The sequence below is a fragment of the Symphalangus syndactylus genome, chromosome 12 (genome assembly GCF_028878055.3).
Source record: "Symphalangus syndactylus isolate Jambi chromosome 12, NHGRI_mSymSyn1-v2.1_pri, whole genome shotgun sequence".
NCBI classification, from domain to species: Eukaryota; Metazoa; Chordata; class Mammalia; order Primates; family Hylobatidae; genus Symphalangus; species Symphalangus syndactylus.
The window spans coordinates 143,599,472-143,624,857 of NC_072441.2; the positions used below are offsets into that span (position 1 = coordinate 143,599,472).

At 46.5% G+C, this 25,386-nt stretch overlaps 1 protein-coding gene across 6 annotated transcripts in view; it reads left to right on the plus strand.

Moving 5' to 3' along the window:
- CSMD2 (CUB and Sushi multiple domains 2) overlaps positions 1–25,386 on the plus strand; it is a 645,703-nt gene that overhangs the window by 231,649 nt on the left and 388,668 nt on the right. For all 6 annotated transcript variants that reach the window (XM_055254886.2, XM_055254887.2, XM_055254889.2 and 3 more), the window contains exon 5: positions 11,479–11,686. In XM_055254886.2, the coding sequence (XP_055110861.1) occupies positions 11,479–11,686 (208 nt within the window). The remainder of the gene's footprint in view (positions 1–11,478; positions 11,687–25,386) is intronic.

A 25,386-nucleotide genomic window follows, 5' to 3' on the forward strand; every position in this document is an offset into this window, starting at 1 on the left:
AAAGGCCCTGAGGTGGGGGAAAGTACTGCACACGCTAGAGGAACAGAAAACAAGCCCCTGTGGCACAAGTAGAGTGAGGGGTGGGTGGAGAGGGCAGGGATGGGGTGAAGCAGGGTAAGAAGGCGGAGGCTGAGGCAGGCACATCACGAGATCAGGAGTTTGAGACCAGCCTGACCAACATGGTGAAACTCCATCTCTACTAAAAATACAAAAATTAGCTGGGCATGGCAGCACATGCCTGTAATCCCAGCTACTCAGGAGGCTGAGTCAGGAGAATCTCTTGAACCCGGGAGGTGGAGGTTGCAGTGAGCTGAGATCATGCCACTGCACTCCAACCTGAGTGACAGAGCAAGACTCTGTCTCAAAAAAAAAAAAACAAAAAAGGAAAAAAGTATAGGCTTGGTTCTGAGTTCAGGAGGCAACCAGGGGAGAGTTTTAAGCAGAGGTGTAGTCCAATTTAACTTAATTTTTTTAAAAGACCACTCTGGATACTAGCTGAACAAGAGCTACAATAAGAAGACCAGTTAGGAGGCAGCTATTATGGGCAACCAGGCTGGAGATGCTGCATCTTGGTCGAGGGTGGCCGGAGTAGAGGTGGAGGGACAGGCATAGATTGGGGCTGTGCTTTGGGGATACAGCCAACAGACCTTATAGATGGGTTGGATGGCTGATAGAATAAAGGGTCAAAGTTGACTCCTAGGCTTCTTCTGGAGGGCTGGTGGGTGGGGATGCCAATGACCAAGATTGAGATGACTGGCACAGAGGGCAGGAAGCATGTGCCCTAAAGGGAAGCAAGACAGCTCACTTTGTCCAGGTAAAGTTTGAGATGCCTGTGAGACATCCAAATGGGGGCATTGATTCTGCAGCTGGAAGGAGTCCTAAGCTGGAAAGAGATCTGGGAGAGGCATAAGAGAGCAACACTGTAGACAGCAAAGAGGGTCTGGGCACTGCATGCTGGACACCATTGTGTTGATCAAATTTAACAACACGGAGAAGGCACTGAGCACTATGCCGGGTGCAGTGTGCACCCCGAGTGATTCTGAGCACTGGGGCCTCGGCAGGGACCACAGCTACCCAAGGCCACTCTTTACGATAGGGTACTCTACTGCTACTGGGATAACTAGCCTTCCATCACCTTTGCAATTACTGTTGCTATACCAGAACATTTCACAATATGGGCTCTGGAGGCCAGTCACCTGGATTCAAATCCTGGCCTTGCCACTTACACCCACTGGCTTTGTGGCTTTGGACCAATTACTCAACCTGTGTATGCCCCAGTTTTCTCATTTGTAAATGGGAATAATAATGATACTTATAAGTTGGCAGTGAGGTTCACGTTGATAAATGCTAAGCACATAGCAGAGGGCCTTGTTCATAGTTATGACTCAGTGAGGGGTATCTATCATTGTCATTCTCACTGCCACAGCCTCACTGGCCACCATATTGAGCCCTAACTAAGTGCCAGGTCCTGCATTACCTGTTTTAATCCTCACAAATCTCAAGGAGGTTAAGGTATTGTTATCTCCTATTACAAGTGAGGGAACTGAGGCCCAGAGAGATGCAGTGCTTTACCTGTGATTACACAGCTTGAGAGTGGTGGAGCCGGGATTCAGCCCAAGTCCACCGGCCTAACAGCCATGATCTTCACCACCATCCTCCACTGCAGGCAAGGATGGTGGCCTCTGACCCACAGCAGGAGACTCACAATGACGCTGTGATTTCCAGAGCTTCTCCAGCCTGATGGTTCAGGGCCTGAGAGCTTGGCCTGCAGGTGCATGCATCCCCTGCATGGCTCCACCAGTCAGGGACTGGCAGTCTCTTGCAGTTTCCCCTTGACCTTCCATGCACTCCTTAGGAGAGAGACCTCTGGGAAAGGGCCTGAGGTCATTCTGTTGGACAGATGCTGCTTCAGGGTGGGGGCTGGAAACTACTTTTCCATCCTATGAAGAAAGCCAGACCTAAGGTTCACCCATCTCCACTTAAGCACTGGTAGCTGAGCCAGCACTTTTGAGGCAGCACAAAGGCCCCCAGGCAGAAGAGAAGGGAGCAGGAGGAAGCGTCTCATGCCTGGAAAACCCCATCTCCAGGGTCTGGTGCTTCCAGGAGAACCCCATGTCAGGAACAGGATTACAGTGACTGAGGCCCAGGAGGCAGAGAAGTAGGTGGGTAATGGTGTGGGCCTGGGGTCACAAGGTCTTAGGTTCAAACCCTAGCTCCAACATTTAGTAGCTATGTGGCCACAAGGAAGTCTTAAAAATTCACTGAGCCTCTGTTTCCTCTGTAAAATGTGCACGATAATACCTATGCTCTCGAGGGTTTGAGGATTAAAGGAGAAAATGCAGGTGAAGCATTTTGCACAATGCCTGGCCCATAATGAAAGCTCACTAAGAAGTGTCATGTAATCAAATACCATGTCCTGTCTACATTCTTCCCCTCAGAAGGATACCTTAGGTGGCTGTAACTATAGGAGTCTGGGAGCAATAGTCATGTTCTCAGAATTGGTCATTTCTTCATTTTAAGGAGTGTCATTGATAAAGCCAAGGATAAATGGGCAGAGTCCAAAGCCCCCAGGAAGAGGGGACTGAAGAAGTTGAGCAAGTTCTGGGGGCCCCAGCGTGTTGAGGCACATGGAGCCATTCACCACAAGAAAAGAGGGTGGGCCGCAGCTTTGGGGCACTCCTGCCCTGGTGCTGTCAGTCTCGCACTGGAATTGCAAGATGGTGGCTTCTCCTTCGGGGCCCATTGGCATCTTCATTTCCACAGAGGCTGAGGGGTCCTGGGGAAGATGATATGAACAGAAGCCAATTCCAAGGACCCCAAATCTTCTAGGCATGCAAGATGGTACCCTAGAGCTGGCCTGAAGTAGAGAGGGTGATGTCCTGTTTTCTCCATTTCCTGCCTGAAATTTGTCAGCCATTGTAGAGTTGACAGAAATCAAAGAGGATTGAGGGATAGTTCTCTAAAATTATGGTTAATTGAGGAGATTTCCGTAGAACTTAAAGTCGATCATAAATAAAGTCATAAACTTGGAAAGGCAACTATCAGCATAACACACCTGCACCTGAGAACATGCATGACTTAATGGTGGTGCAAAATGCCCATTGCCAGAGAAGGAGAAAATGTAAATGAGTATCTTAGGACTATGGTGTCAGCTGAAGGTTATGTTTTATGACTCTGGAGTTGTAACCATGAAATATGATGCATTGTCTAAAGTGTGAGAAAACCTCCAAACAGCTTTTGCAGGATCTTCAATCAAAACAGGATGATGCAAGGGCCAGGGTGTCAGATGAGCCCAAGAGGCAGGGATGGCTAAAATGGTAAAGGTGCCACCTTCAGAGGAGACTGGTAGCTCTGGCCAGAGGATCTCAAGTTCTCAAGTCCTCAGTTCTAGCACAGTCCAGAAATCATTGCCTCCAGTTGGGAAGTTTGAAAATCTCAGGATGGCTTACCAAACCACTATCAAGCAGGGATGTGGAGGAGACTACCATCCTGGTACCAGAGAGACTCAACTGAAATCTTGACTCAGCTACTCCCTGTGTGACCTTGGGAACATTACTTAAGCTCTCTGAGCTTCAGTTTTCTGTTACGTTTATTTGTTCAGCAGATATTAGTCAAGTGGCTGCTATATGCCAGGAAATCTGCTAGGTGCTAGGGACAGAACAGACATAGCCCCTGTTCTCGTGGAGTTTACTATCTACATGTTAACTAAGTCATGACATAATTGATCAATTAAATATGGAAAATCATTAATTATGGCAAAATATGTGGTGCTCAGAAGGTATATGATTGGGGAGGGGTTATTCTATATCTGTAAAGATCCTTGAGGAAGCAGCGCTTGGATCGGGACCTAAAGGCTGAGGGCAGGGGGCAGTCAGGCCCAACAAGCTAGGGAAGAAGTTTCCAGAAAGAGAAAATAACACTTTCAAAGGCCCTGGAGCAAGGCAATGCTTAGTGAATTGGAAGAGCTGGGAGGAGGCCAGGGTGGCTGCAGATAGTAGGGAGAGAGAGACTGGCATGAGGCAAGGCCCTGTAAGGTCCTTATGAGTCATCGGGTATTCCACTTTATCCCGAGTGACAATGGGTGTTATTGACAGTTCCAACAGAGAGAGTGGTGTAATCAGGCCCATGGTTTCCAGTATTACTCTGGCCTCTGAAGAATGGACAGAGGCTGCGAAGCAATCTACAGATTCAATGTAATCTGTATCAAAATACCAGTGTCATTTTTCACAGAAATAGAAAAAACAATCCTAAAATTCATACAGAACAACAAAAAAGCCTGAATAGCCAAAGCAGTCTTGAGCAAAAAGAACAAAGCTGGAAGCATCATTCTACCTGGCTTCAAAATATATTACAAGGCTATAATAACCAAAATAGGATGGTATTGGTATAAAAACAGACACAGACCAATGGAACAGAATAGACAGTCCAGAAATAAATTCATATACTTACAGCCAACTGATTTTCAGCAAAGGCACCAAGAACATGCATTAGGGGAAGGACACTTGCTTCAATAGTGCTGGGAAAAGTGGATAACCATATGCAGAAAAATGAAACTAAACACCCATCTCTCACCATATACAAAAATCAACTTAAAATGAATTAGAGACCTAAACTTAAGACCCGAAACTATAAAACTACTGGAAGAAAACTTAGGGGAGTTATTCCAGGATATTGGTCTAGGCAAAGATTTTATGGCTAAGACCTCAAAAGCACAGGCAGCAAAAACACAAATAGACAAATGGGACTATATTAAACTAAAAAGCTTCTACACAGAAAAAGAAACCATCAACAAAGTGAAAAGACAACCTGTTAAAGATGAGAAAATATTTGCAAACTATTCATCTGAGAGAGGACTAACGTCCAGAATGTACAAGTAACTCAAACAACTCAACAGCAAAAAAAAAAAATAATAACAATCCCATTAAAAAGTGAGCTAAGGACATGAATAGAAATTTTTCAAAAGAAGACATTAAAATGGCGAACAGGTATATGAAAAAATGTTCAACATCTCTAATCAGGGAGGTGCAAGTCAAAACCACAATGAGATATCATTTTACCCTAGTTAGAATGGCTATTATTAAAAAAGCAAAAAACAACAGATGTTGGCAAAGATATGGAGAAAAGGGAGCTCTTATACTTTGTTGGTGGGAATGTAAATTAGTACAGCCATTATAGAAAACAGTATGGAGATTTCTCAAGACTAGAAATAGAACTACCATATGATCAAGCAATTCCACTACTGAGTATTTATCCAAAGGAAAGGAAATCAATATAGCGAAGGGATACCTGCACCCCATGTTTACTGAAACACAGTTCATAACAGCAAAGATATGGAATCAACACAAGTGCACATCATTAGATAAATGTATAAAGAAAATGTGGTATATATATATATTATATATGTGTATATAATATACACATACATGGTGGAATACTACTCAGATATTAAAAAATGAAATTAGCTAGGTGCAGTGGCACGTGCCCATAGTCCCAGTTACTCAGGAAGCTGAGGCGAGGGATCTCTTGAGCCCAGGAGTTCAAGTCCAGCCTGGGCAATGTCCAGCACAACTCCATCTCTATTTTTGTTTTTTTTAGAAGAGTGAAATCCTGTCATTTGCAGGAACATGGGCAGAACTGGAGGTCATTATGCTAAGTAAAATAAGCCAGGCAGAGAAAGATAAATATCACCTAACACTCATACGAGGAGTTAAAAAAGTGGATCTCATAGCAGAATGATTGATAGTTACCAGAGGCTGGGAAGGCTGTGTGTGTCCAGGATTGGAGGATGTAGGGCATGAAGAGAGGTTGGTTAACTGGTACAAATACACAGTTAGGTCAGTGGTCCCCAGCCTTTTTAGCACCAGGAACCAATTTCATGGAAGACAATGTTTCCATGGACAGGAGGTGGGGGATGGTTTCAGGATGAAACTGTTCCACCTCAGATCATCAGGCATTAGATGACTTGCTCAACACTCACCTCCTGCTGTGCAGCCCAGGTTCTAACAGGTCCCGGTCCATGGCCCAGGGGTTGGGGACCCCTGAGTTAGGTAGAAGGAAGAATAAATTCTAATGTTCAATAGCAGACTAGGGTGACTATAGTTAATAATGTGTTGTATATTTCAAAATAGCTAGAAAAGAGAACTCGAAATGTTCTCAACACATAAAAGTGATAAACTCTTGAGGTGATGGATGCCCTAAATACCCTGAATGGATCATTACACCTACCGTGTTAGGCTTTTCTTGTATTGCTGTAGAGAAATGCCTGAGACGAGGTAATTGATCAAGAAAAGAGGTTTAATTGGCTCATGGTCCCGCAGGCTGTACAGGAGGCATGGCATTGGCATCTGCTCAGCTTCTGGGGAGGCCTCAGGGAGCTTTTACTCATGGCGGAAGGTGAAGGGGGAGCAGGCACTTCACATGACCAGAGCAAGAGCAAGAGAGGGAGTGAGGGGAGAGGTGCCACACAATTTTAAACAATCAGCTTTCGAGATGACTCACTCACTATCACAAGGACAGCACCGAGCCATGACGCATCCATCCCCATGACCCACACACCTCCCACCAGGCCCCACCTCCAGTATTGGAGATTACATTTCAACATGAGATTTGGGAGGGACATTCAAACTGTATCACCTACTATGCATGTCAAAAAATAACACACGTACCCCATAAAAATGTACAAATATTTTATAACAATAAATTTTTTAAAGGAGTGCTCCAAGATAAAGTTCTCAATGCAAAAAAAAAAAAGTATGTGAGGTGATCGATATGCTAATTAGCTTGATTTAGTCATTCCACGATACATACATATATCAAAACATCACAGTGTATTCCATAAGGACATACAATTATTGTCAATTAAAAATAAAATTTTAAAAACTGAAAAACCAAAAGAATGGATGGGCTGGAGGAGGAAGGAGGCTTGGAGACCAGGAAGGGGCTTCATGGCTGTGGTCAACTTGGAGTGTGACATGGCTTGGGGTAGAGCAATGTCAGTGATGGCGGGGGACAGGATTGACAGCCACCTAGATGGACTGCCAGGTGAGTCCCTGGCTAGATGTGGGGGTGTGGGAAGAGTTGAGGATGTCCCCTGGGCCTCTGCCATGAGGAAGTGGGTGAATAGTGCTGACCCTCCAAGATGGGAAAGTCTGGAAGAAGGCTGGGCTTCTGGGAGGAAAGGATGAGTGATTTTGGTTGGGTTGGGTTGGAGAGCAATGTGGAATGTCTAGTTGGGTTTCTAAGACTGGAAGTAGGCAGAAGGTTCTGGAGTCATTGTCTTTCCCCCAAGACCTGCTTTTCTTCTGGAATTCTTTGTTGTCCACCTGGATGTGCAGGGCAGATTAAATGAGACTGTGTGGACCAAGGGCCTGATTGGAGACTTGGCCACACAGAGTGGCTGTGCCTGCTCCTGAGCCACTCCCTCCCCCTCTAATGTTTCTCTTTGGTCCCTGCTTACTTTCCACCTGAGTGTCCCTCCCTTCCCACCTTCTCTTCTTTCAGGTATCTTTGCTTCTGCCTGCTCCGTACATGTCTGTTCAGTCCCCAGCCTTCTCCACTCCTGTGGTGTGAGCTTCCCTCTTTGTCCTGCTGATTCCCTGCCTCACAGTCTCTGGGATCCCAGGCCCATAGGTATCCCCATCTGTTTATTCCTCAGGATCTCACACTCAGCATGGGAGTGGGGAAGAGCAGGGAGGAGGCGCCATCACTTCCTGCAGAGCTGCGTCTCGTCTAGCATCCCTGTCTCTGCTCTCTCCTTCACCATCCATTTTCTGTCGGAGACTTCACCCTCTCATTCCTCCACAGTCTGCCTCCTAAATCCCTTCCTGCTGCTTCTCTTTCCTCCCTGCCTAGTTGAAGCTTTGATGATGGGAACACCTCTTCTCCGTTCTCTGTCTCTGATCTCCCCACCGGCCACCTTCCTCGGCCACCAAACCGTATCATTCATCCATTACTACGAGACCAAATCATCTTTCTAAAATAGGTCTGGACTTGTACTTCCTGCTGAAAACCCTCTTCTCCACACCTACCGTGACGCCCCTGCACCTGCAGAGAAAAGTCCAAACACCTCGGCAGCGCCGTCAAGGCCTTCCCCCAAGCAGCATGCCCTTCCAGGCCTTCCTGCCTCTGAGGGCCTGTTTGCTCTGCCTGGAACTCCTCTATTTCTTCCCCTTCCAGCACACTCCTACACTTTTTTGAAGGTTCGGGCTAAATGTCCTTTCCTTCACCATGATCCCTTTCCCCAGTATGGTCAAGACTCAGCCATTGCGCCCAAGGCGAAGACAGTTCCACCTGGTGTAGTGAGGCCCAGTGACAGGACTGTTGGGGACCAGTGGGCCCAATGCTTGCTCGGAACAACATTGACAAATCTCCCATTTGTTGACTGGCTCCTGTGGCTTATGTCCCTGGTAATGTTCATGGTGAATTTATTTACATCAGAAGGAGACAAACTCTGCCTCAGGTGTCAGACATCATAGCCCCCTGCCAGAGAGATACTCAAGGCAGAAATATTATGCAACTTGATAAAACAAATCAATAGCACCACTGAACTAGATTTAAAGCCAAGCAAGGCCAGTCTTGCCTACCTTCCCTCCCTTCCTGCTTTCTGGGACCTGGGCAGCTGTGTTGAGGGTAGCAAAGGAGGAAGAGGGGAGGAGAATAGAACCTCAGCTCCTCTACTCGTCATTCAAGGACTTTCGCAGTCCAGCTCTTGCCTTCCTGCCCAGCCCAGCTCTGTCATCTCTGCATGTCCCTTTCAGTTCAGACGGTGCTGCCTAATAAGTCCCTAAACATGCCACACTCCCCAACTTGAACCATCCTTGCTGTTTTTCTGCCTAAAACACCCTCTCCCCTGAGGCCTACCAGGCAGTTGCCCTCAGCTGATGTATGCTGCCAGCTCAGTGTTGGAAACGAAGCCAGACTCTGACTATGTCTCACTGTTACCACCTGGTCTAAGCCACCATCGCCTCTCACTGGATTATTGGGGTAGCTTCAAGAGGCCCCCACCTTCTTCCCTTGCCATCTTTGGTCTGCTGTCTACATGGCATCCCAAGTGATCCTGTTAATACACAAATGACATCGTATCATCCTCAGCCCAGAACCCTCCACTGGCTTCTCAACCCATTCTGAGTAAAAGTCCACATCCTTAGAGTGGCCTCTCAGGGCCTTGGTAGCCCTGCCTCTGCTAACCTCATCCCCTGCCTCTTCCTTCTTACTGCATTCCAGCCCCTTGGGTCTCTTTTTTTTTTTAGACTGATTTTTGCTCTTATTGCCCAGGCTGGAGTGCAATAGCACAATCTCGGCTCACTGCAAACTCCGCCTCCTAGGTTCAAGCGATTCTTCTGCCTCAGCCTCCCAGGTAGCTGGGACTATAGATGTGCGCCACCACGCCCAGCTAATTTTTTTTTTTTTTTTTTTGTATTTTTAGTAGAGACAGGGTTTCATCATGTTGGCCAAGCTGGTCTCAAACTCCTGACCTCAGTTGATCCGCCCGCCTTGGCCTCCCAAAGTGCTGGGATTAGAGGCATGAGCCACTGCGCCCAGCCCTTGTGTCTCTTGATGCTCTTCAATGGTGCCAGGCCTCTGCACCCTGTGACCTTTGCATTTGCTGTTCTATCTGCCGTGAATGCTCTGCCCCCAGATAACCACGTGACTTCCTCTCTCATTCCTTCAACTCTTGGCTCAAATGTCAACTTCTCAGTGGGGTCTTCCTTGACCACCCTTTCTGAAATGTCCACACCCCCACTCCCAACACCAGACAGCCCATTTTCCTCTGCACTTACCAGCTCATTTATCATAGAGTTAATTATTTATCTTGGAGTTGTCTTTATCCTTCTGATGAGAATGTAAGCTCTGGGAGGATAGGAATTTTTGTTTTATTCACAGCTGAATCCCCAGCACCTAGAACAGTGGCTGACACATAGTAGGTGCTCAGTTAGCATTTGTTGAATGAATGAATGAATAAGTGAATGAATATATTAATACAAATTCTGTCTCTTCCATAAAGCCCTTCCTAACTATGTGCTATCACTGCGCCTTGAGCATCCCCATAATGATTCTGTGTTGCCATTGCTGGCTTGCCTGCCCACCTCCTTTCTCAGAAGCACTTGAAGGCAGAGAGGAAATCAAGCTTTTCACATTGTAGTGCTGGCCCTATCCAGTATTTGGCCCACAGTAGGTGCTCAGTTAATGGGTGTAGGAGGGAAACCTTCATAAGCACCTATTCTGGGAGAGTAGGTGTATTTCTTACATTTCTGCACTCATACAAACTTAGAATTTAGCACTGAGAAATGCTATGAGTTGGCCATGATTCTCTTGACCCTGTAAAGAACATTAATAAGAATAGTTCAGAGCTGCTAAACAAGATCACTTTTATCTCTAGCCCAGATGCCTCCTATATATCTGTTAATCTGATCTCACCATTGGAGGCCCCACAGACATACCCACTTCTGAGTGTCCAAAACTGAACTCCTGGTTGCCTTCCATACCGCAAGGAGCTCCCTTCCTGGGTTTTCTGCCTCAGGAAATAGCACCTTTCATCCATCCAGATGCTTATACTAGCAACCTGGATTTTATACTTCCTAGTTGCTGAGTCCTGGAGATTCTGTTTCCTAAATATCTTTCAAATAAGTCCACTCTCACCCTCCACACGACCTTAGCTCGATCTCATCCAGCCTCCCCTGGACTGTGGTGACTTTGGTGATACCAAGAGCATCCCATGCGCTTCCCTGACTCAGACCTCCTTTATACCATAGCCAGTGTTCTTTCTAAAATGCAAGTGTAATCACATGTCTTCACTGCCTTTGATCCTTAAGATGAAGTAGAAGGAAAAAGGAGAACCTAGCATTAGCATCTACCATGTCAGTCACTGGCTAATGCTAGTTACTGTCACATTAACTATCTAATTCAGTTATCACAACAGAGAAGCAAACTGAGGCTGAAAAAAATAAATTTCCCAAAGTTATGCAGGTGGCTGGGAAACTGTGGAGGCTAAATTCAAATCTAGACCTTCCTTACCCTAAAATCCATTTCCTTTCCAATGCACTCCCTGTCTCCAGATCTTTTTGGCTCAGTGTTCTCTGCCATGTGACTTTTCCTACATGCCATTGCTATCTTATATTATTCCTCTTTTTTGCCCTGTGATGAGCCATCTAGAGCTGTTTATCTTAGACATGCCTTGCACATTCATATTTCTCTGCTTATGACCATTTGGTTCCTTATTCCCTGAAATGTCCTTCCCCTTCTTCTCTATCTAGTGAACTCCTACTCATTCGTCAAAACTCAGCTCTAATGACACTTCCTTTGTTAAGGCTTCTCAGATGGACTCATCCAAACAAAGTCATTTGCTGCTTTACGTATGTCCAAAAACTGTGAATTGTACTCTTGGGAGACAGAAGGATGTATTGCAGGTATAGCCCATGGTGAGTGCTAGGGCTTGAAAACCAGACTACTCATGTAAGCCTCTTGTTTCTGTGCCCACAGCTGATGATGCCTGTGGTGGGACCCTGCGGGGCCAGAGTGGCATCATCTCCAGCCCTCACTTCCCCTCGGAGTACCATAACAGTGCCGACTGCACATGGACCATCCTGGCTGAGTTGGGAGACACCATCGCCCTGGCCTTTATTGACTTCCAGCTGGAGGATGGTTACGACTTTCTGGAAGTCACTGGAACGGAAGGCTCCTCCCTCTGGTAAGCACAACATCCCCTTCCTTTCCTACCCTATTCTCTGCAATGTGAATTGCTGGGATGCTTACAGTCTCCTCAGTGCCTGGACCTGCAGCCAGAGGCCTCTTAGCCACTTCCTTATACCTACTGTTAAGAGTCCTTTCATCTTATGCTAATGAAAAAGCACTGCATATTTTTAGAGCTGGGGTAATTTTTATAGTGATTTTGATATCTGATTTGAAACATGTTCTTGCTGAAGAATTTTATGATGGGTCTTGGTTGAATAACTTGCATTAAGACTAAAAATGTTCTGGTCTCAGGATGTGGACAGGGTCTAGTAAAATGATTCGAAATATTGTTCCATTTCTGGAAGACATATGCATAGCATCCAAAAAGGGACTAGAACCATAAGTGACCATTGTTGAGACTAGAACATTTTTAGTCTTAATTCTTCCCATTCCAAGGGTCCTGAGACATCAGAAAGGCATTATGTCCCAGTGTCTGAAGGGTAGGACTAACCTCCCTCTTGTTCTGGCTTTGCTAAAAAGTGCAGGCTCTTCTGTAGTGTGCTCCATGGAGAGTCTCGGTTGTTGATGGGTTAGGGAGGATATGAGTTATTGAAGATTTACAGCCATCGTTGCTTCTCCCAGACTTGGGTTCGCAGGATGTGTGCAAATTGAGGATGGCTTAAGGAAGTATCTGGCTTCCTGTTTGGGTGACAAGCATCACAAGTGGTATTGTGGCATTTGGAACACTCCCTTGTATTCTCATTGTGGCTGTGTTATCAGGAGGACTTTGTTAGCACATCAGGAACCAATAGAAGGATATGTCCAGGTGTATTTCAGGCAAGGATGGGGCATCGTTGGAGCCTTAGTTGCTGCATGGTGTCAGGTGAAGGTGGGGATTCCACTTCCTGACGTCAGGCAGGCGTCGCAGCATCGGCTACCAGGGGGTGCCACAGTGGGAATAGCGTTCTGGTGGAGGCCCTGGGTGCGGGGCTGGGCCCAGCCGGGTCTGGCGGGGCCGTGCTCCAGGAGTGGATGGATGGAGGGATAGGGGTGGGAGGAGATGTCACTGATTCTGAGCGGAGCAGAAAGCGGGTGTCTGCAAGCGGCACTCTTCACAATAGCAAAGACTTGGAACCAACCCAAATGTCCAACAATGATAGACTGGATTAAGAAAATGTGGCACATATACACCATGGAATACTATGCAGCCATAAAAAATGATGAGTTCATGTCCTTTGTAGGGACATGGATGAAACTGGAAACCATCATTCTCAGCAAACTATCACAAGGACAAAAAACCAAACACCGCATGTTCTCACTCATAGGTGGGAATTGAACAATGAGAACACATGGACACAGGAAGGGGAACATCACACACCGGGGACTGTTGTGGGGTGGGGGGAGGGATAGCATTAGGAGATATACCTAATGCTAAATGACTAGTTAATGGGTGCAGCACACCAACATGGCACATGTATACATATGTAACAAACCTGCACGTTGTGCACATGTGCCCTAATACTTAAAGTATAATAATAATAAAATTAAAAAAGTCAGAGACGGCAGAGACGTGGCAGTCAGTGGGAGTAGGGAGGAGGAAGATGGGAAGGAGAAGAGAAAAGGAGGGGAATGGGGCACGTTTATTGCACACCTTCCCTGTGCCAGGTTTCATGGTGGTAGGAACACCAGTTGAGTGAGACATGGTTTTTTAAGGAGCTCATTGTCTATTAGGTAAGAAAATCAAACAAACTCATGGTAGGAGCCAAGTGTGACTATTAAATATTTGAGAGGGATAAAGGGGGAATGGATTCCTCCCAAATATAGGCTCAGATTTGGGAACTAGCGTAACCAGAAAACTCAAGTTTCCTGGTGCAGCGGAAGGTGAGCTGACATGGGAGTCAGAAGACCCTGGTGTCACCGTGAGCTTGTTGCAGGAAGCTGGCCAGGTCATTTCCTCCCCTGGTCAGAGGGCTGAGAGAAGCACAGGTGAGCGAGGACAACCTGCTCTGTGGAGGGTGACATTCTATAAACTAGTCCAAGAGCAAAAGCTGGTGATTTTAAGCTAGGAGTTGGGTTGAAGGTTTAGGTGAGTCTTCACTCAACTGGAATCCTGATGACCTGCCCAGCGTGAAGACCCGTGGGCCTCTGCCTCTTTTTGTAAAATAACTATTTACTGACTGTAAGTGTAATGCATATGCTCCTTGTAGAAAACATGGAAAATCTACAAAGGTACGGAAAAATTAAAATTATTAAAATTTTGATGTACTCCCCTTTGACCTTTTCTCTTGGCCTAGATCAAGCTAGCTGGCTATTTATATATATTTAATATGACCAAATTAGGATCTAAAAATACCTGTAGTTATATATTTTTAGCTAATTATTGTGTCATGGAATTTTTTCCTGTACCATCACAGATGCCTCCAAAATATACAAGGTCTGATAATAATATCATTTGTTGACCCTTTACTACCAATATATGCCAGAAAGGTTATAAGCTCTTTAGAGCTATAATTTCATTTCATCTTCATAAAAATTCCATGAAGTAAGTAGCATAGTTTTCCTCCCTTTACAGAAGAGGAAAATGAGGCCCAGAGAGGTTATACTACCTGCTTGAGATCACACCGGCGAGTAAGGAGCAGAGCTGGGATTCAACCCCAGGTTAATCTGATTCTAAAGCCTGTCTTCTGAGCCATGCCAGCATGCTATTATGACATGCGACATCTGTGATGAGTTTTCCGGGCTATGTAGCATTCCCTTGTAAGACCGTGGCATAGTTTACTCATCAGACCTCTTGTTAGGTGGTTCCCAAGTTTTCACTTCTATAAACAGGTGCCAAGACGAATATCCTTGCCAGTTCCCTGTCTTCCAGTCCCAAGACCTTTTCGACTCACTTGTTTGTCTGTGGGCCAAATGGTCTCCTACAGCTTCTGCCCTCCAGGTGTGAGTCTACACATTGTCCAAACTTTTGGAGTGAAACAAATCTGAAAGAGTTCCGTTTCCTATGAAGTCACTCAGTGGGGAGGGAATTAAGCAGAGGAGGTTGTTAGGGGAGTCATTCAGAACTCTTTGCTATAAGATTATAATTATTTACAGGGTTGGTGTCACCACTGCCAGGATGGGTGCATTTGTTGTTCTAATTTACACTTGCATAGCAATTATGGGTAAACAAACTTGGAGGCTCAGGACGTATGTGTGGGAAGAATCAGCTCTCTCCCTTGCCCCTCTCCTTTATGGATCCCTGGATTCCTGTAAAAATTTGATGCTGCTGGTTTATGAGTATACTGCTTTTGTAAGCATACAGTAAGATTTCAGGCTATCTGTGCCAAGGCATAGAAAAACCACAGATCCTGTTAGCAAAGATGGATTTGGACAACTGGGCACCCCCTTCACCTATCAAGAAGACAAGAATCTCTTTGAGAGAAAAAAAAAAAAAATCCACTACCTCCCTTACCAGATGACAAGTTCCCACTGATTCAGAAGGGAGAGTGGCATGCAAGGTCCCTGACTCAGTTTCCCCACTCTTCTCCTCCCCCTAAATGGGATAGCAACAAATGAGGGCTTCTGGACTAGTAAAATTTCCAAACCATTGGCGAAACATAGGATTGGTCATTTTTTATTTTGCCAAGTAAGGATGTTAGAAGAAAACCTGCCAACTCCTCAGAATATTATTCATAAAACAAAGGACAATTCCAAGCCAAAACTGTGGCAGGAAATAATCAATTGGAAGTGTTGTGCTGACATCATGAAAGATAAGGTGCCGGGAGCACACATAAATAACAGTGTGTGCCCATCACCGAGTGGCCAGCAGTATATATGCAGCAGTCAGTGGACGATTGTCCCTGTTTTGCTGGTCCCGGTCCAGCCTTTGGGAATCCAACAGTACATGTTTTCAACAGGAAAAAGTTGTTACTGTGGTGAGCGCTGAACCCTGTAGCTCTGACATGTTGAGATGTTCCCTAGTATTTTAGACGTACTCCCCCTAAAAGTTAATTGCATTTTTGTGTGTGTGACCATGAGCAAAAGCTGGGCTCGGACTGACTGAGGTTACAACCCGCAGAGAAGAATTGGTATTATACCCTGACTACACATACATGTGTGCAACCCTCACCCCAACATACACACACACACACACACACACACACACACTGCCAAATCATCTCTGACACATACCTTTCCAATTCACTGCCAAATTCACATCACCAAGTCATCCCTCGCCCCCAGACCACCTTAAGCACATGTACACACCTGTCCCCCCTTACACACCGTTCCATTTCCAGTTCAATATAGGAGCCAGATTTTCTCTCACTGACCCTGGTGGAGTGTGGGGGTGGTGGGTTTTCTTTGCTCTGCTCTGACCCAGTCACTTGGCTCTGACCATCATGGAGCTCCATTCCTTTCCATCATGTTCTAAGAAAACACTCTCACCTTTGCTAAGCTTCCTCATGAAGCCCCAGGACTTTTTCAAAGGACTGGGACTGGGGATACAGAAGACCCTTTTAACAGTATGGGGATGTAGGTCCCTGAAGGATATCAGGATCACGTTATACTGAGCAGAAGTGATCTCCAGCCCATCACAGAACTGACCTCTCCATTGGTGGAGAAAATCAGAAAAGTGAAGCCCCTTGAGAAGCCACTAGATCCAGAATCTGTCTCCTCCTTCCTCTGCCTCATACCCAACACCCTCCATCTGAGTCTCTCCAGAACCCTCCCCAGACTAAAAGAAAGGAGGGAAAGCCAGACATCCTCCCCTAGAATATAGGAGAGGAAGTTTGTGCAGTTTCTCTGGAATTAGATATTGAGCCTACACCATGGCATCGAACTAGGAAGGGGATAGGCTTGGGAGTCAGCAGAGAGACTTGGGCTCAAAGCCAGCCACCTCTCAGTAGTTGTGTCATCTTAGGATATTTACCAGCTTTTCTGAGCCTGTTTCCACATCTGAAAAATGAGTCTCAGTATACCAACCTGCAAAGCATTTTGAGAGGACGAAGTGTGGCAACTGCTGTGTGGCTCACCATAGGTACAATACTCCTGGAATGAGGCTTTGAGAGGAAAAGAGTAAGATGGGGCAACTCCAGCAATTCAGAGCCTCATTGGCCCCATTTTTGGTGGCCCACTGAAGCCAACATATGAGCTTTCCAGCCCAGTGGCATCACACCAGCAGAAAGGCACAGCCTGGCCGCCCTGGCTCTATCTAGCCTCCAGGGGAATTGCCTGGAAACTCAGATAAGGTTAGTGTGGGGAGAGTCTCTGGGTGAGACTGGAGGATGTCCTTGCAAAAGTCAGAAGAGGGGATAGTGATCTTGTTGGAACTATCTTCGCAGAGCTGCACTTGGTAAGCACATTATGGATAGCATCACTTCGGTGCCTGGATCTAGCCCCAGACTGGCCAGTTAGCTGCTTTGTCAGAAAAGCAGAAGAGGGCCAGATGCAGTGACTCACACCTGGAATCCCAAGACTTTGGGAGGCTGAGGTGGGTGGATCACTTGAGTCTAGCAGTTCAAGATGAGCCTGGGCAACATGGAGAAACCCGTCTCCACAAAAAATACAAAAATTAGGCGGATGTGGTGGCACACCCCTGTAGTCGCTGCTACTCAGGAAGCTGAGGTGGGAGGATCACCTGAGCCCTGGAGGTAGAGGCTGCAGTGAGCTGAGATTGTGCCACCGTACTCCAGCCCAGGAGAACAGAGTAAGACTCTGTCTAAAAAGCAAAAAGAAAGAAAAGCAGAAGAGGATTCTACCAATTCAGCTACCACTAAGAGCTCTGTGCAGGACTAGGAAAGCAGAGGTACTCCACAGTGAGTCAGACACAGCCCCTGCACTGGGGTGCTCACAGAGTAGGCGGATGGGGACCATAAGTATGGAGAAGGCATTCAGGAGACAACTACTAGAGATGGGAGGGGCATCTCTACCTGGGCCCCCTCGCTCTCTCTGGACCATGTGGTTGGAGGGTTCTATCGGGCCTTCTTCTCTCCTTCTTTCCTCTGCCCCTCCTCAAGGGGCAATTTCTTCCTACAACAGGGAAGGCAGGCAGAGTCTGACCTGCACTCAGAATTGAAGCCACCCTTGTCTTGGGGGCCAGTGGAAGTGTCAGCCTCAGGAGTGTGTTTGTGGGGTGTATGGTGGGGAGGACGTCCAAACCTCCTTCCCACCCGTGGGATTTCTATGTAGATCCTGGAACAAACCTCTGCCCCTCCAATCTCCTTGGCTGTGACTCGGTGGGTTAGTTTTGGCCAGTGGTTCCCAGCCTGTCTTCCTTGCCCTGGCCACTGTACGTTGATTTTCCTTTTTTATCTATTTCACTCCGATCACCCTGGATGGGCTCTGCCTGCCCATTCTCTGTGTCCCCACACTCCCAGGCCCAGTCCCCAGAGACCTGTGTGCTAATAAACACCACCAAACATTCAAAGTAGGAAAAGAAAGGAGAGCACCTTCCAGGGCTCAGAGGAGGACACTGTCCTGGGGCAGGAGACTAAGGTCTCAAGGCAGAGACTGCACTTGAGACAGGTCGAGAAGGATGCATACTATTTTAATATAGGAGATGAGGTGGTGGGAAGGGCATTCTTCTAGGGCTTCTGCCTAGTCCTCCTGGCCAAAGTGTGGGAGTTCCTTGATCCCTGGGACACAGTCCAAGAAGAAATAGTCCCAGCAATTCTCTAAGGAAGATGCTGTCCAGCATGCACCCACCCCGGGGCTCTGGCATCTCCCTTTGAGCCTAGGCATCTCCCTCCACCTGCAGAAGAATAGAATGCCTGCTCTATCTGTCTGGACTCCCCAGATCCTGGCCCTGTGGCCACTGGGTAGACTTTGGCTGGTTTTGGAAAGAGAATTTCCCTGGAAAGCAGGCTCAACCTACTCTCTAGGTCCAGCAACTAACCCTTTTGAGTTTCAACATTAAATTTCCTTAATTTCATCCCTCCTTTTCATGTCCTTAGAGCTTTGATGGATTTGCTTCACTTCATTCCCTTCATTCATTTGCTTTATTTATTCATATATACTTTATCAAACCATTGGTTTAGCTTATTCATGTTCTTTGTTACTTTTCCCCTATTTATTTTCTGTAATCATTTATTGAGACTCTTCTATGAAGAAGGCTCTTCTAGGTGCTAGAGGGACAAAGCCACAGCCTGGGTTTCTGAGGAGTTATTTATTTCTTCCACAAATGTTTATGTAATAGCCAAGCACTGTGCTGGACCCTGAAGCTCACAGTCAGGGCAAAGAGGCAGAATATAATTAAATGCTTTGCAATATCATGTGTTAGGTGCTTTTCTAAGAGGTATAAAGAAGTTCCCCTAGGAAATAAGGAGAAATATAATAGCCAGGATTCTTTGGATTTAAGAAATAGAAACCCACCTCCAGCCAACTCACGCTACAAAGGGAATGTGCTGGCCTCTTTGAATGAAAAGTCCAGAACTTGACGTCAGGCGGTGCTGGATCAAGGTATGCAAATAATGTTTCTCCCCGTCCTAAGGCTTTGCTCTCTTGTGTGTTAGTTTCATTCTCAGGCAGGCTTTCCCAAGAGGTGGCAAAGGGGACCACGCTCAGCTCCCTATAACCTACCTGTCTTGGCAATCCCAGCAGAAAGGGAGCATATCTTTCCTAATGGGTCCTACAAAAGTCCTCAGATAAACCTTGGTGGACCAGCCTGAGTCATGTGCCCACCCCTCAATACCAGTGTAGCCAAGGGATGTCCTCATTGGCTGGATCCAGATCATGTGACTGCCCTCCCCAAAACTCAGGCTGTGAGTGGGAGCCCTGGCAAGACAAAAACTAAGACTGTCCTTCAAACAAGTCATCAGCCTTCCTGTAAGAGGGCGGTGATGCTGGAAGGGCTCAGAAAAATTAGTCCCACAGGATGATTTTTGAGTTGAACTGAGGGGTAAGATTTTGCTATTGGCATGGAGCTGAAAGAGCCCTGCTGCATTTGGGGCACTGCAAGTCAGGTGCAGGGAGCAAGAGAGGAAGAGCAGGATATGAGGCCCGAAATGAACACAGGAGGAGCATGGACCAGGAGCAAAAACCCTGCCCCTTGTTCATAAGCCAGAGAGGATTTCACAAGCTATGGAAAGCTATTAAGAGACTTTAAGCAGGGAAGTAAAATAATCATTCTGAATTTTAAGTGGGTTAAACAGAAAGGCCCAGAAATCAGCTATAAAACTTTTTTTGTGACTCCGCAGGCAAGAGAATTCAGCCTTGAACTGAGGCAGCTATGAAGGGGTAGAGAGGAGGAAGGGCTGATGATTACCAAGTTTCTGGCTGAATGACTATGGTGGGGCCATGTATTGAAGAGAGGAACACAGGAGAAGAAGTGGGCTGGGGTGGAGTGGAGAATGGCAATGCCATTGGTCTCTCCAGCACAAAATGAGCACCAATAGGGAAGTCAAGGCTGCAAGAAGGAAGAAGATAAGGCTGGATGTGCAGGGACACAGCTGCCCTTGGTTACAAATTCACAGTCGTTGGGATAAGACTGGTGAAGGTGGTCAGATAAAATCAACAGCTATACCTGAAAGCTTGGTGTTCAATACCCTGGCAGGACCATGAGCAGTCATCTTCACGATGAGCACCAGCATCATCTTTCATAGGGAAAATCTCCTTCATTATGGTCACCGTCATTTTACCGTTTCATCTTCATTACCAGCATCTCTCCATCATCATTCAGTCATTCAAACAAACTTCTCAGGCCCTTCTGCTTGACATTGAACTTGGCACTGGGAATGCAATTGTGGAGAAGACAAGACCTCTGCCTTTGTGGAACTTATGGTCTATTTGGGGGAGACTGAAGTTACTAAAATATTCAAACATAAATGTAAAAATTATGACATGTCATAAAGGAAATGAACAGGATGGGGAATAACAGCAGTGGGGACCCTATTCTAAATCTGACCTCTCTGAGGAGGGTAGGGTTTAAATTGAGACCTGACTTTTTAGAAGGAGCCACAGGGGAAGAACTCAGGTGGCAGCCTTCCAGGCAGAGGGAACAGCACATGTAAAGGCTTATCATCTCAATGTCCTATTTGCTCCTGAACTTCGTACATGGAGGTAGCATAGGCCTGGTACCTGTCCTCTGAGGTTTCCTCTTTGAACGTCAGGAGCAAGGCAGAGTCAAGGTGTCAAGCTAGCAGAGACACTCAGAAAACAGCTCAGATGGTGCATGACTAAGGATGCTGAACCCATGTTGGCTGAGCTGGTAAGCGAATAAGGCCCATTCTAACCGAGCCTCAGACCTCCTGCCTTCCTGTGGGCTTGTGACGCCCTTGCTTCTCTCTCCTTCCTTGACACATCACCACTCTAAGTCACACTAAGTAACTGTCCTTTTTTGATGGAGCTCATGAAATTGCATCTGCTGTATCCATCAGTAGCCAGGCCATAAATAACCAGCCCTTTAAAATCTCATCTCCCGTATCTCTTGGAGTTGGAAATGGCATTGCAAGCTCTGCAGCGGAGCAGTAGGAAAGGATTAGTGCCTTAGCACGCTGCTGGCACAAATGTGTCCAGTGGAGTGAAGGCCAGGGCTCCAGCACTCTCCATGGGGTATCAATGTGGCTTCCTTGCTTCCACTAGTGAGAACTTGCTCTCAAAAAGAGAACAAAAGCCACAGCTGGGAGGAGCAGGAAGTGAGCCGGTGTTCTCGCAGTGGGCACAGCGGCTCTGCTAAAGCTTGTGACTTGGCAAAGTTCTGTGCATGGGAAGCTGAGGTCGGGCAGCTGGCCTGCCCCCCATGGGTCTGACTGCAAGCAACAGGTTTGTACTAAGTGCCTCATCTGCGAGGAGGCCTGTGCCAGGACTGCGAAGGGCACCAGACAAGATGCTGTCCCCAACCTCTCCTGAGGAGCTGCCAGATGCCTGATGGTGCCGCTAAGACAGATGGAAGGAGTTGTTCTGGGCCCTCCAGAGCCCCTCGTTCTGGCGAGACCTGTCTTCTGGAATGATGTTGGTTCATTCGGAATGTTCAAGGCCCCCTCCTGGTCCCTGTTTTCATGTTTGGTCATGAATGTTTGTTCCACTCACTCTCAGCTTAACCTACATGGTGTTTCACGTTGGTTTGCCTCTCTCCTGCTATTGCAACCACTTCCCAGGTTCCTAAGACTGACTTAAGTCTTTGGTTCTATCCCTTAGTCTGTACTTTTTTTTTTTTTTTTTGAGATGGAGTCTTGCTGTATCACCCAGGCTGGAGTGCAATGGCACGATCTCGGCTCACTGCAGCCTCCGCCTCCCGGGTTCGAGTGATTCTCCTGTCTCAGCCTCCCAAGTAGCTAGGACTACAGGCACATGCCGCCACACCCAGCTAATTTTTGTATTTTTAGTAGAGATGGTGTTTCACCATATTGGTCAGGTTGGTCTCAAACTCCTGACCTCAGGTGAGCCACCACGCCCAGCCCAGTCTGTACTTCTTTTCATCCTAGTTTCTCTTTATCCAGTGGCTGATGGGTGACATCCATAGACTCACCAGAGAGGCAGGATTCACACAGAAAACTAGCAATGACAGTCCAATGAAATGGCAAAATCACCATTTCACATATGGTGAAACTCAACAGCTCAAATTCACATATGGTGGATCTCAACAGTTTGGGTTATTTGGGGAGGGAGAGGGCAGAGTTTCTTTGATCAAAATGAGGTGGCTTCATGGAGGAGGTAGATCTCTAGCATCCCTGGGAATTTCTCACCCAAGCTTCTTGAAGAGTGGTCTACACTGGCTACCCTCAAGCCTTCTCTCCCCATTCATTACCTACTTCACTCCTACTCTTCAACCCTCCAGCCTCTTCCTGAAATCATTCACATTAAGATGATCATCAAAGACCGGGTGTGGTGGCTCACGCCTGTAATCCCAGCACTTTGGGAGGCCGAGGTGGGTGGATCACGAGGTCAGGAGATCGAGACCATCCTGGCACGGTGAAACCCTGTCTCTACTAAAAATACAAAAAAAAACTAGCTGGGCGTGGTGGCGGACACCTGTGGTCCCAGCTACTCCAGAGGCTGAGGCAGGAGAATGGCATGAAGCCAGGAGGCAGAGTTTGCAGTGAGCCGGGTTCACGCCAACGCACTCCAGCCTGGGTGACAGAGCCAGACTCCATCTCAAAAAAAAAAAAAAAAAAAAGATAATCATCAAATAACCATCCCCACCCCTACCCCATTCCAAAGACTACCACTTCCAATTACCAATTCCAGAAGGCATTTTTCGGGTCTCACCTTCTGGACATTTCTGCATTACTTTACACTGTCAGTCATTTTCTGCCCTGGGGGCTCTGCTTTCTCCTTGCCTTCATGCCACTCTTTCTGATTCTTCTTGGATCTCTCTGGCCATTCCTTCCGTGTCTCCTTTGATGTCCATTCCTTCTTGCTGTACTGCTGTGCTCACTCCACACATCTCCCAGGGTAGTCTTACCTGCTCTCAAGGTTTCAGGTACTACCTATTTCCTCCCAAATATGGTTCCCTAGTCCAGCCTACCCACTAAGCCAGTCAAACTGTAGAGCCAGCTACCTGATGGACATCTCCACTTTGATGGACCACCAACATCTCCAACTTGTCTCAATTTTGCTCATAATTGACCCATAAAATCATCAGTCTGTCCTTTCTTAGTTTATGGTACCATTCCCCACTTAGTTATCCAGAAATCTGGGAATATCCGTAATTAATCCCTCTCTGTCACCAGCCACATTCAATTAATTGCTAAGTTCTCCCAATGTACTGTATCTTTCCATGCTTTCTACCACTCCCTGAATTCAGCCCATCATCTTTTCTTCTTTGAGGGATGTAATAGCCTCCTTACTGATCTCCCAGCATCTTGGCACTGTCCAATTCATCCTCCTCACTGCTACCAGAATGGCTTAATTAAAATGCAGATCTGACATGCTAAGCCCCAGGCGAAAGCTTTCAATCATCTTCTGTTGTCTACAGAATAAAATTCAATCCCTTGATAGGGCACACAAGGCCCATCTGGATCTAACCCTTGCCTACGTAACCACCCCAGCCTCACATCTTGCCACTTCCTTCTTTAACTTTTATTAACCCTAAAACTCAGTGGTATAACACCACAAAGATTTCTTTCTTGCTCATGTTACACATTTGTGATGGGCCAGTGGGAGTGGCTCTGATCCACCTCATCACACATGTGGATACCCAGGCTCGAGGGGGTTGCACCATATTCTAACTACACCATCTGGAATATGTGGCCTTCTCTAATACCATGACAGGGAAAATGAGTGGAGAATCCAGCATATGGCTTTCTACCACCCTAGCCCAGATATGCTATACCTAATTTCCAACTCATGTTTCATTGGCCACAAGCAGTCACACGGTCCAGCTTTGCTGCAAGGGAGCCAGGAAATGAGGATGAGCAGATGAGATGCTTGGTGAGCCGAATTGTCTGCCACAGCTCATGCTTCTGTAGACAGGATGCCCTAGTCCCCGTCAAAGGCCAGCCCTCTCCTATGCTCCCGAGCTCATCTTCCTCCCAAACGTCCCTACTGTACGTATCTCCTTTTTCTTGCATTCCTCAATTGTTCTCTCTACTGAGCACTTCTAACACCATAAAGGCATGTTCCAATATCTACCACCTAAAATCAAAATAAAAACAGCACCCATCAAACCCCTATTACTCCATCCCACTCAGCTACCACGGAATGGCTCAGCCACTGCCAATGGCTGAGACAGTGCTTTCTCAGTTTCTACCCTGCTTTGTCACTAAAACTGACCTTGCTAAAATTGACAGCAACCTCCAGGTTGCCCTTTCCAGGGTCGTCTCTCCATCTTCATCTGACTCAGCCTCTTGGCAACACATGACACTGGTCACCTGTCCTTCTTGGACTATTTCCTTCTCTTGGCTCCTATGAAACCATGTAGCTGGTCGCCCTATGGCCATTCCTTCTTAGTCTGTTTTGCTGTTTCTTCCAACGTCCACTGTCTGTCCAGCCTTTATGCTTGGACTGCCCAGAGGGTCCTGGGACCCTCCTCTTTTTTATTCTCTTTCCCAGCTAGCCCCAACCAATCACACACGGGCTTTCAATATCATCTAGATGCCAGTGGCTCTTGATTTAAATTTTCAGTCCTCAAGGGTCTTCTGGGCTTCATGTGTATTAACAGGAATCTCAAAATGAACATATCGCTGTGCATGGTGGCATGTGCCTCTAGTTTCAGCTACTTGGGAGACTGAGGTGGGAGGACTGCTTGAGCTCAGGAGTTCAAGACCAGCCTGAGCAACATAGGGATACCCTGTCTCTTAAAAAAAAAATGAAAAAATAAGGTGTAAGGAAGGGATCCAGTTTTAGCTTTCTACATATGGCTAGCCAGTTTTCCCAGCACCATTTATTAAATAGGGAATCCTTTCCCCATTTCTTGTTTTTGTCAGGTTTGTCAAAGATCAGATAGTTGTAGATATGTGGCATCATTTCTGAGGGCTCTGTTCTGTTCCATTGATCTATATCTCTGTTGTGGTACTAGTACCATGCTGTTTTGGTTACTGTAGCCTTGTAATATAGTTTGAAGTCAGGTAGCGTGTTGCCTCCAGCTTCGTTCTTTTGGCTTAGGATTGACTTGGCGATGCGGGCTCTTTTTTGGTTCCATATGAACTTTAAAGTAGTTTTTTCCAATTCTGTGAAGAAAGTCATTGGTAGCTTGATGGGGATGGCATTGAATCTATAAATTACCTTGGGCAGTATGGCCATTTTCACGATATTGATTCTTCCAACCCATGAGCATGGAATGTTCTTCCATTTGTTTGT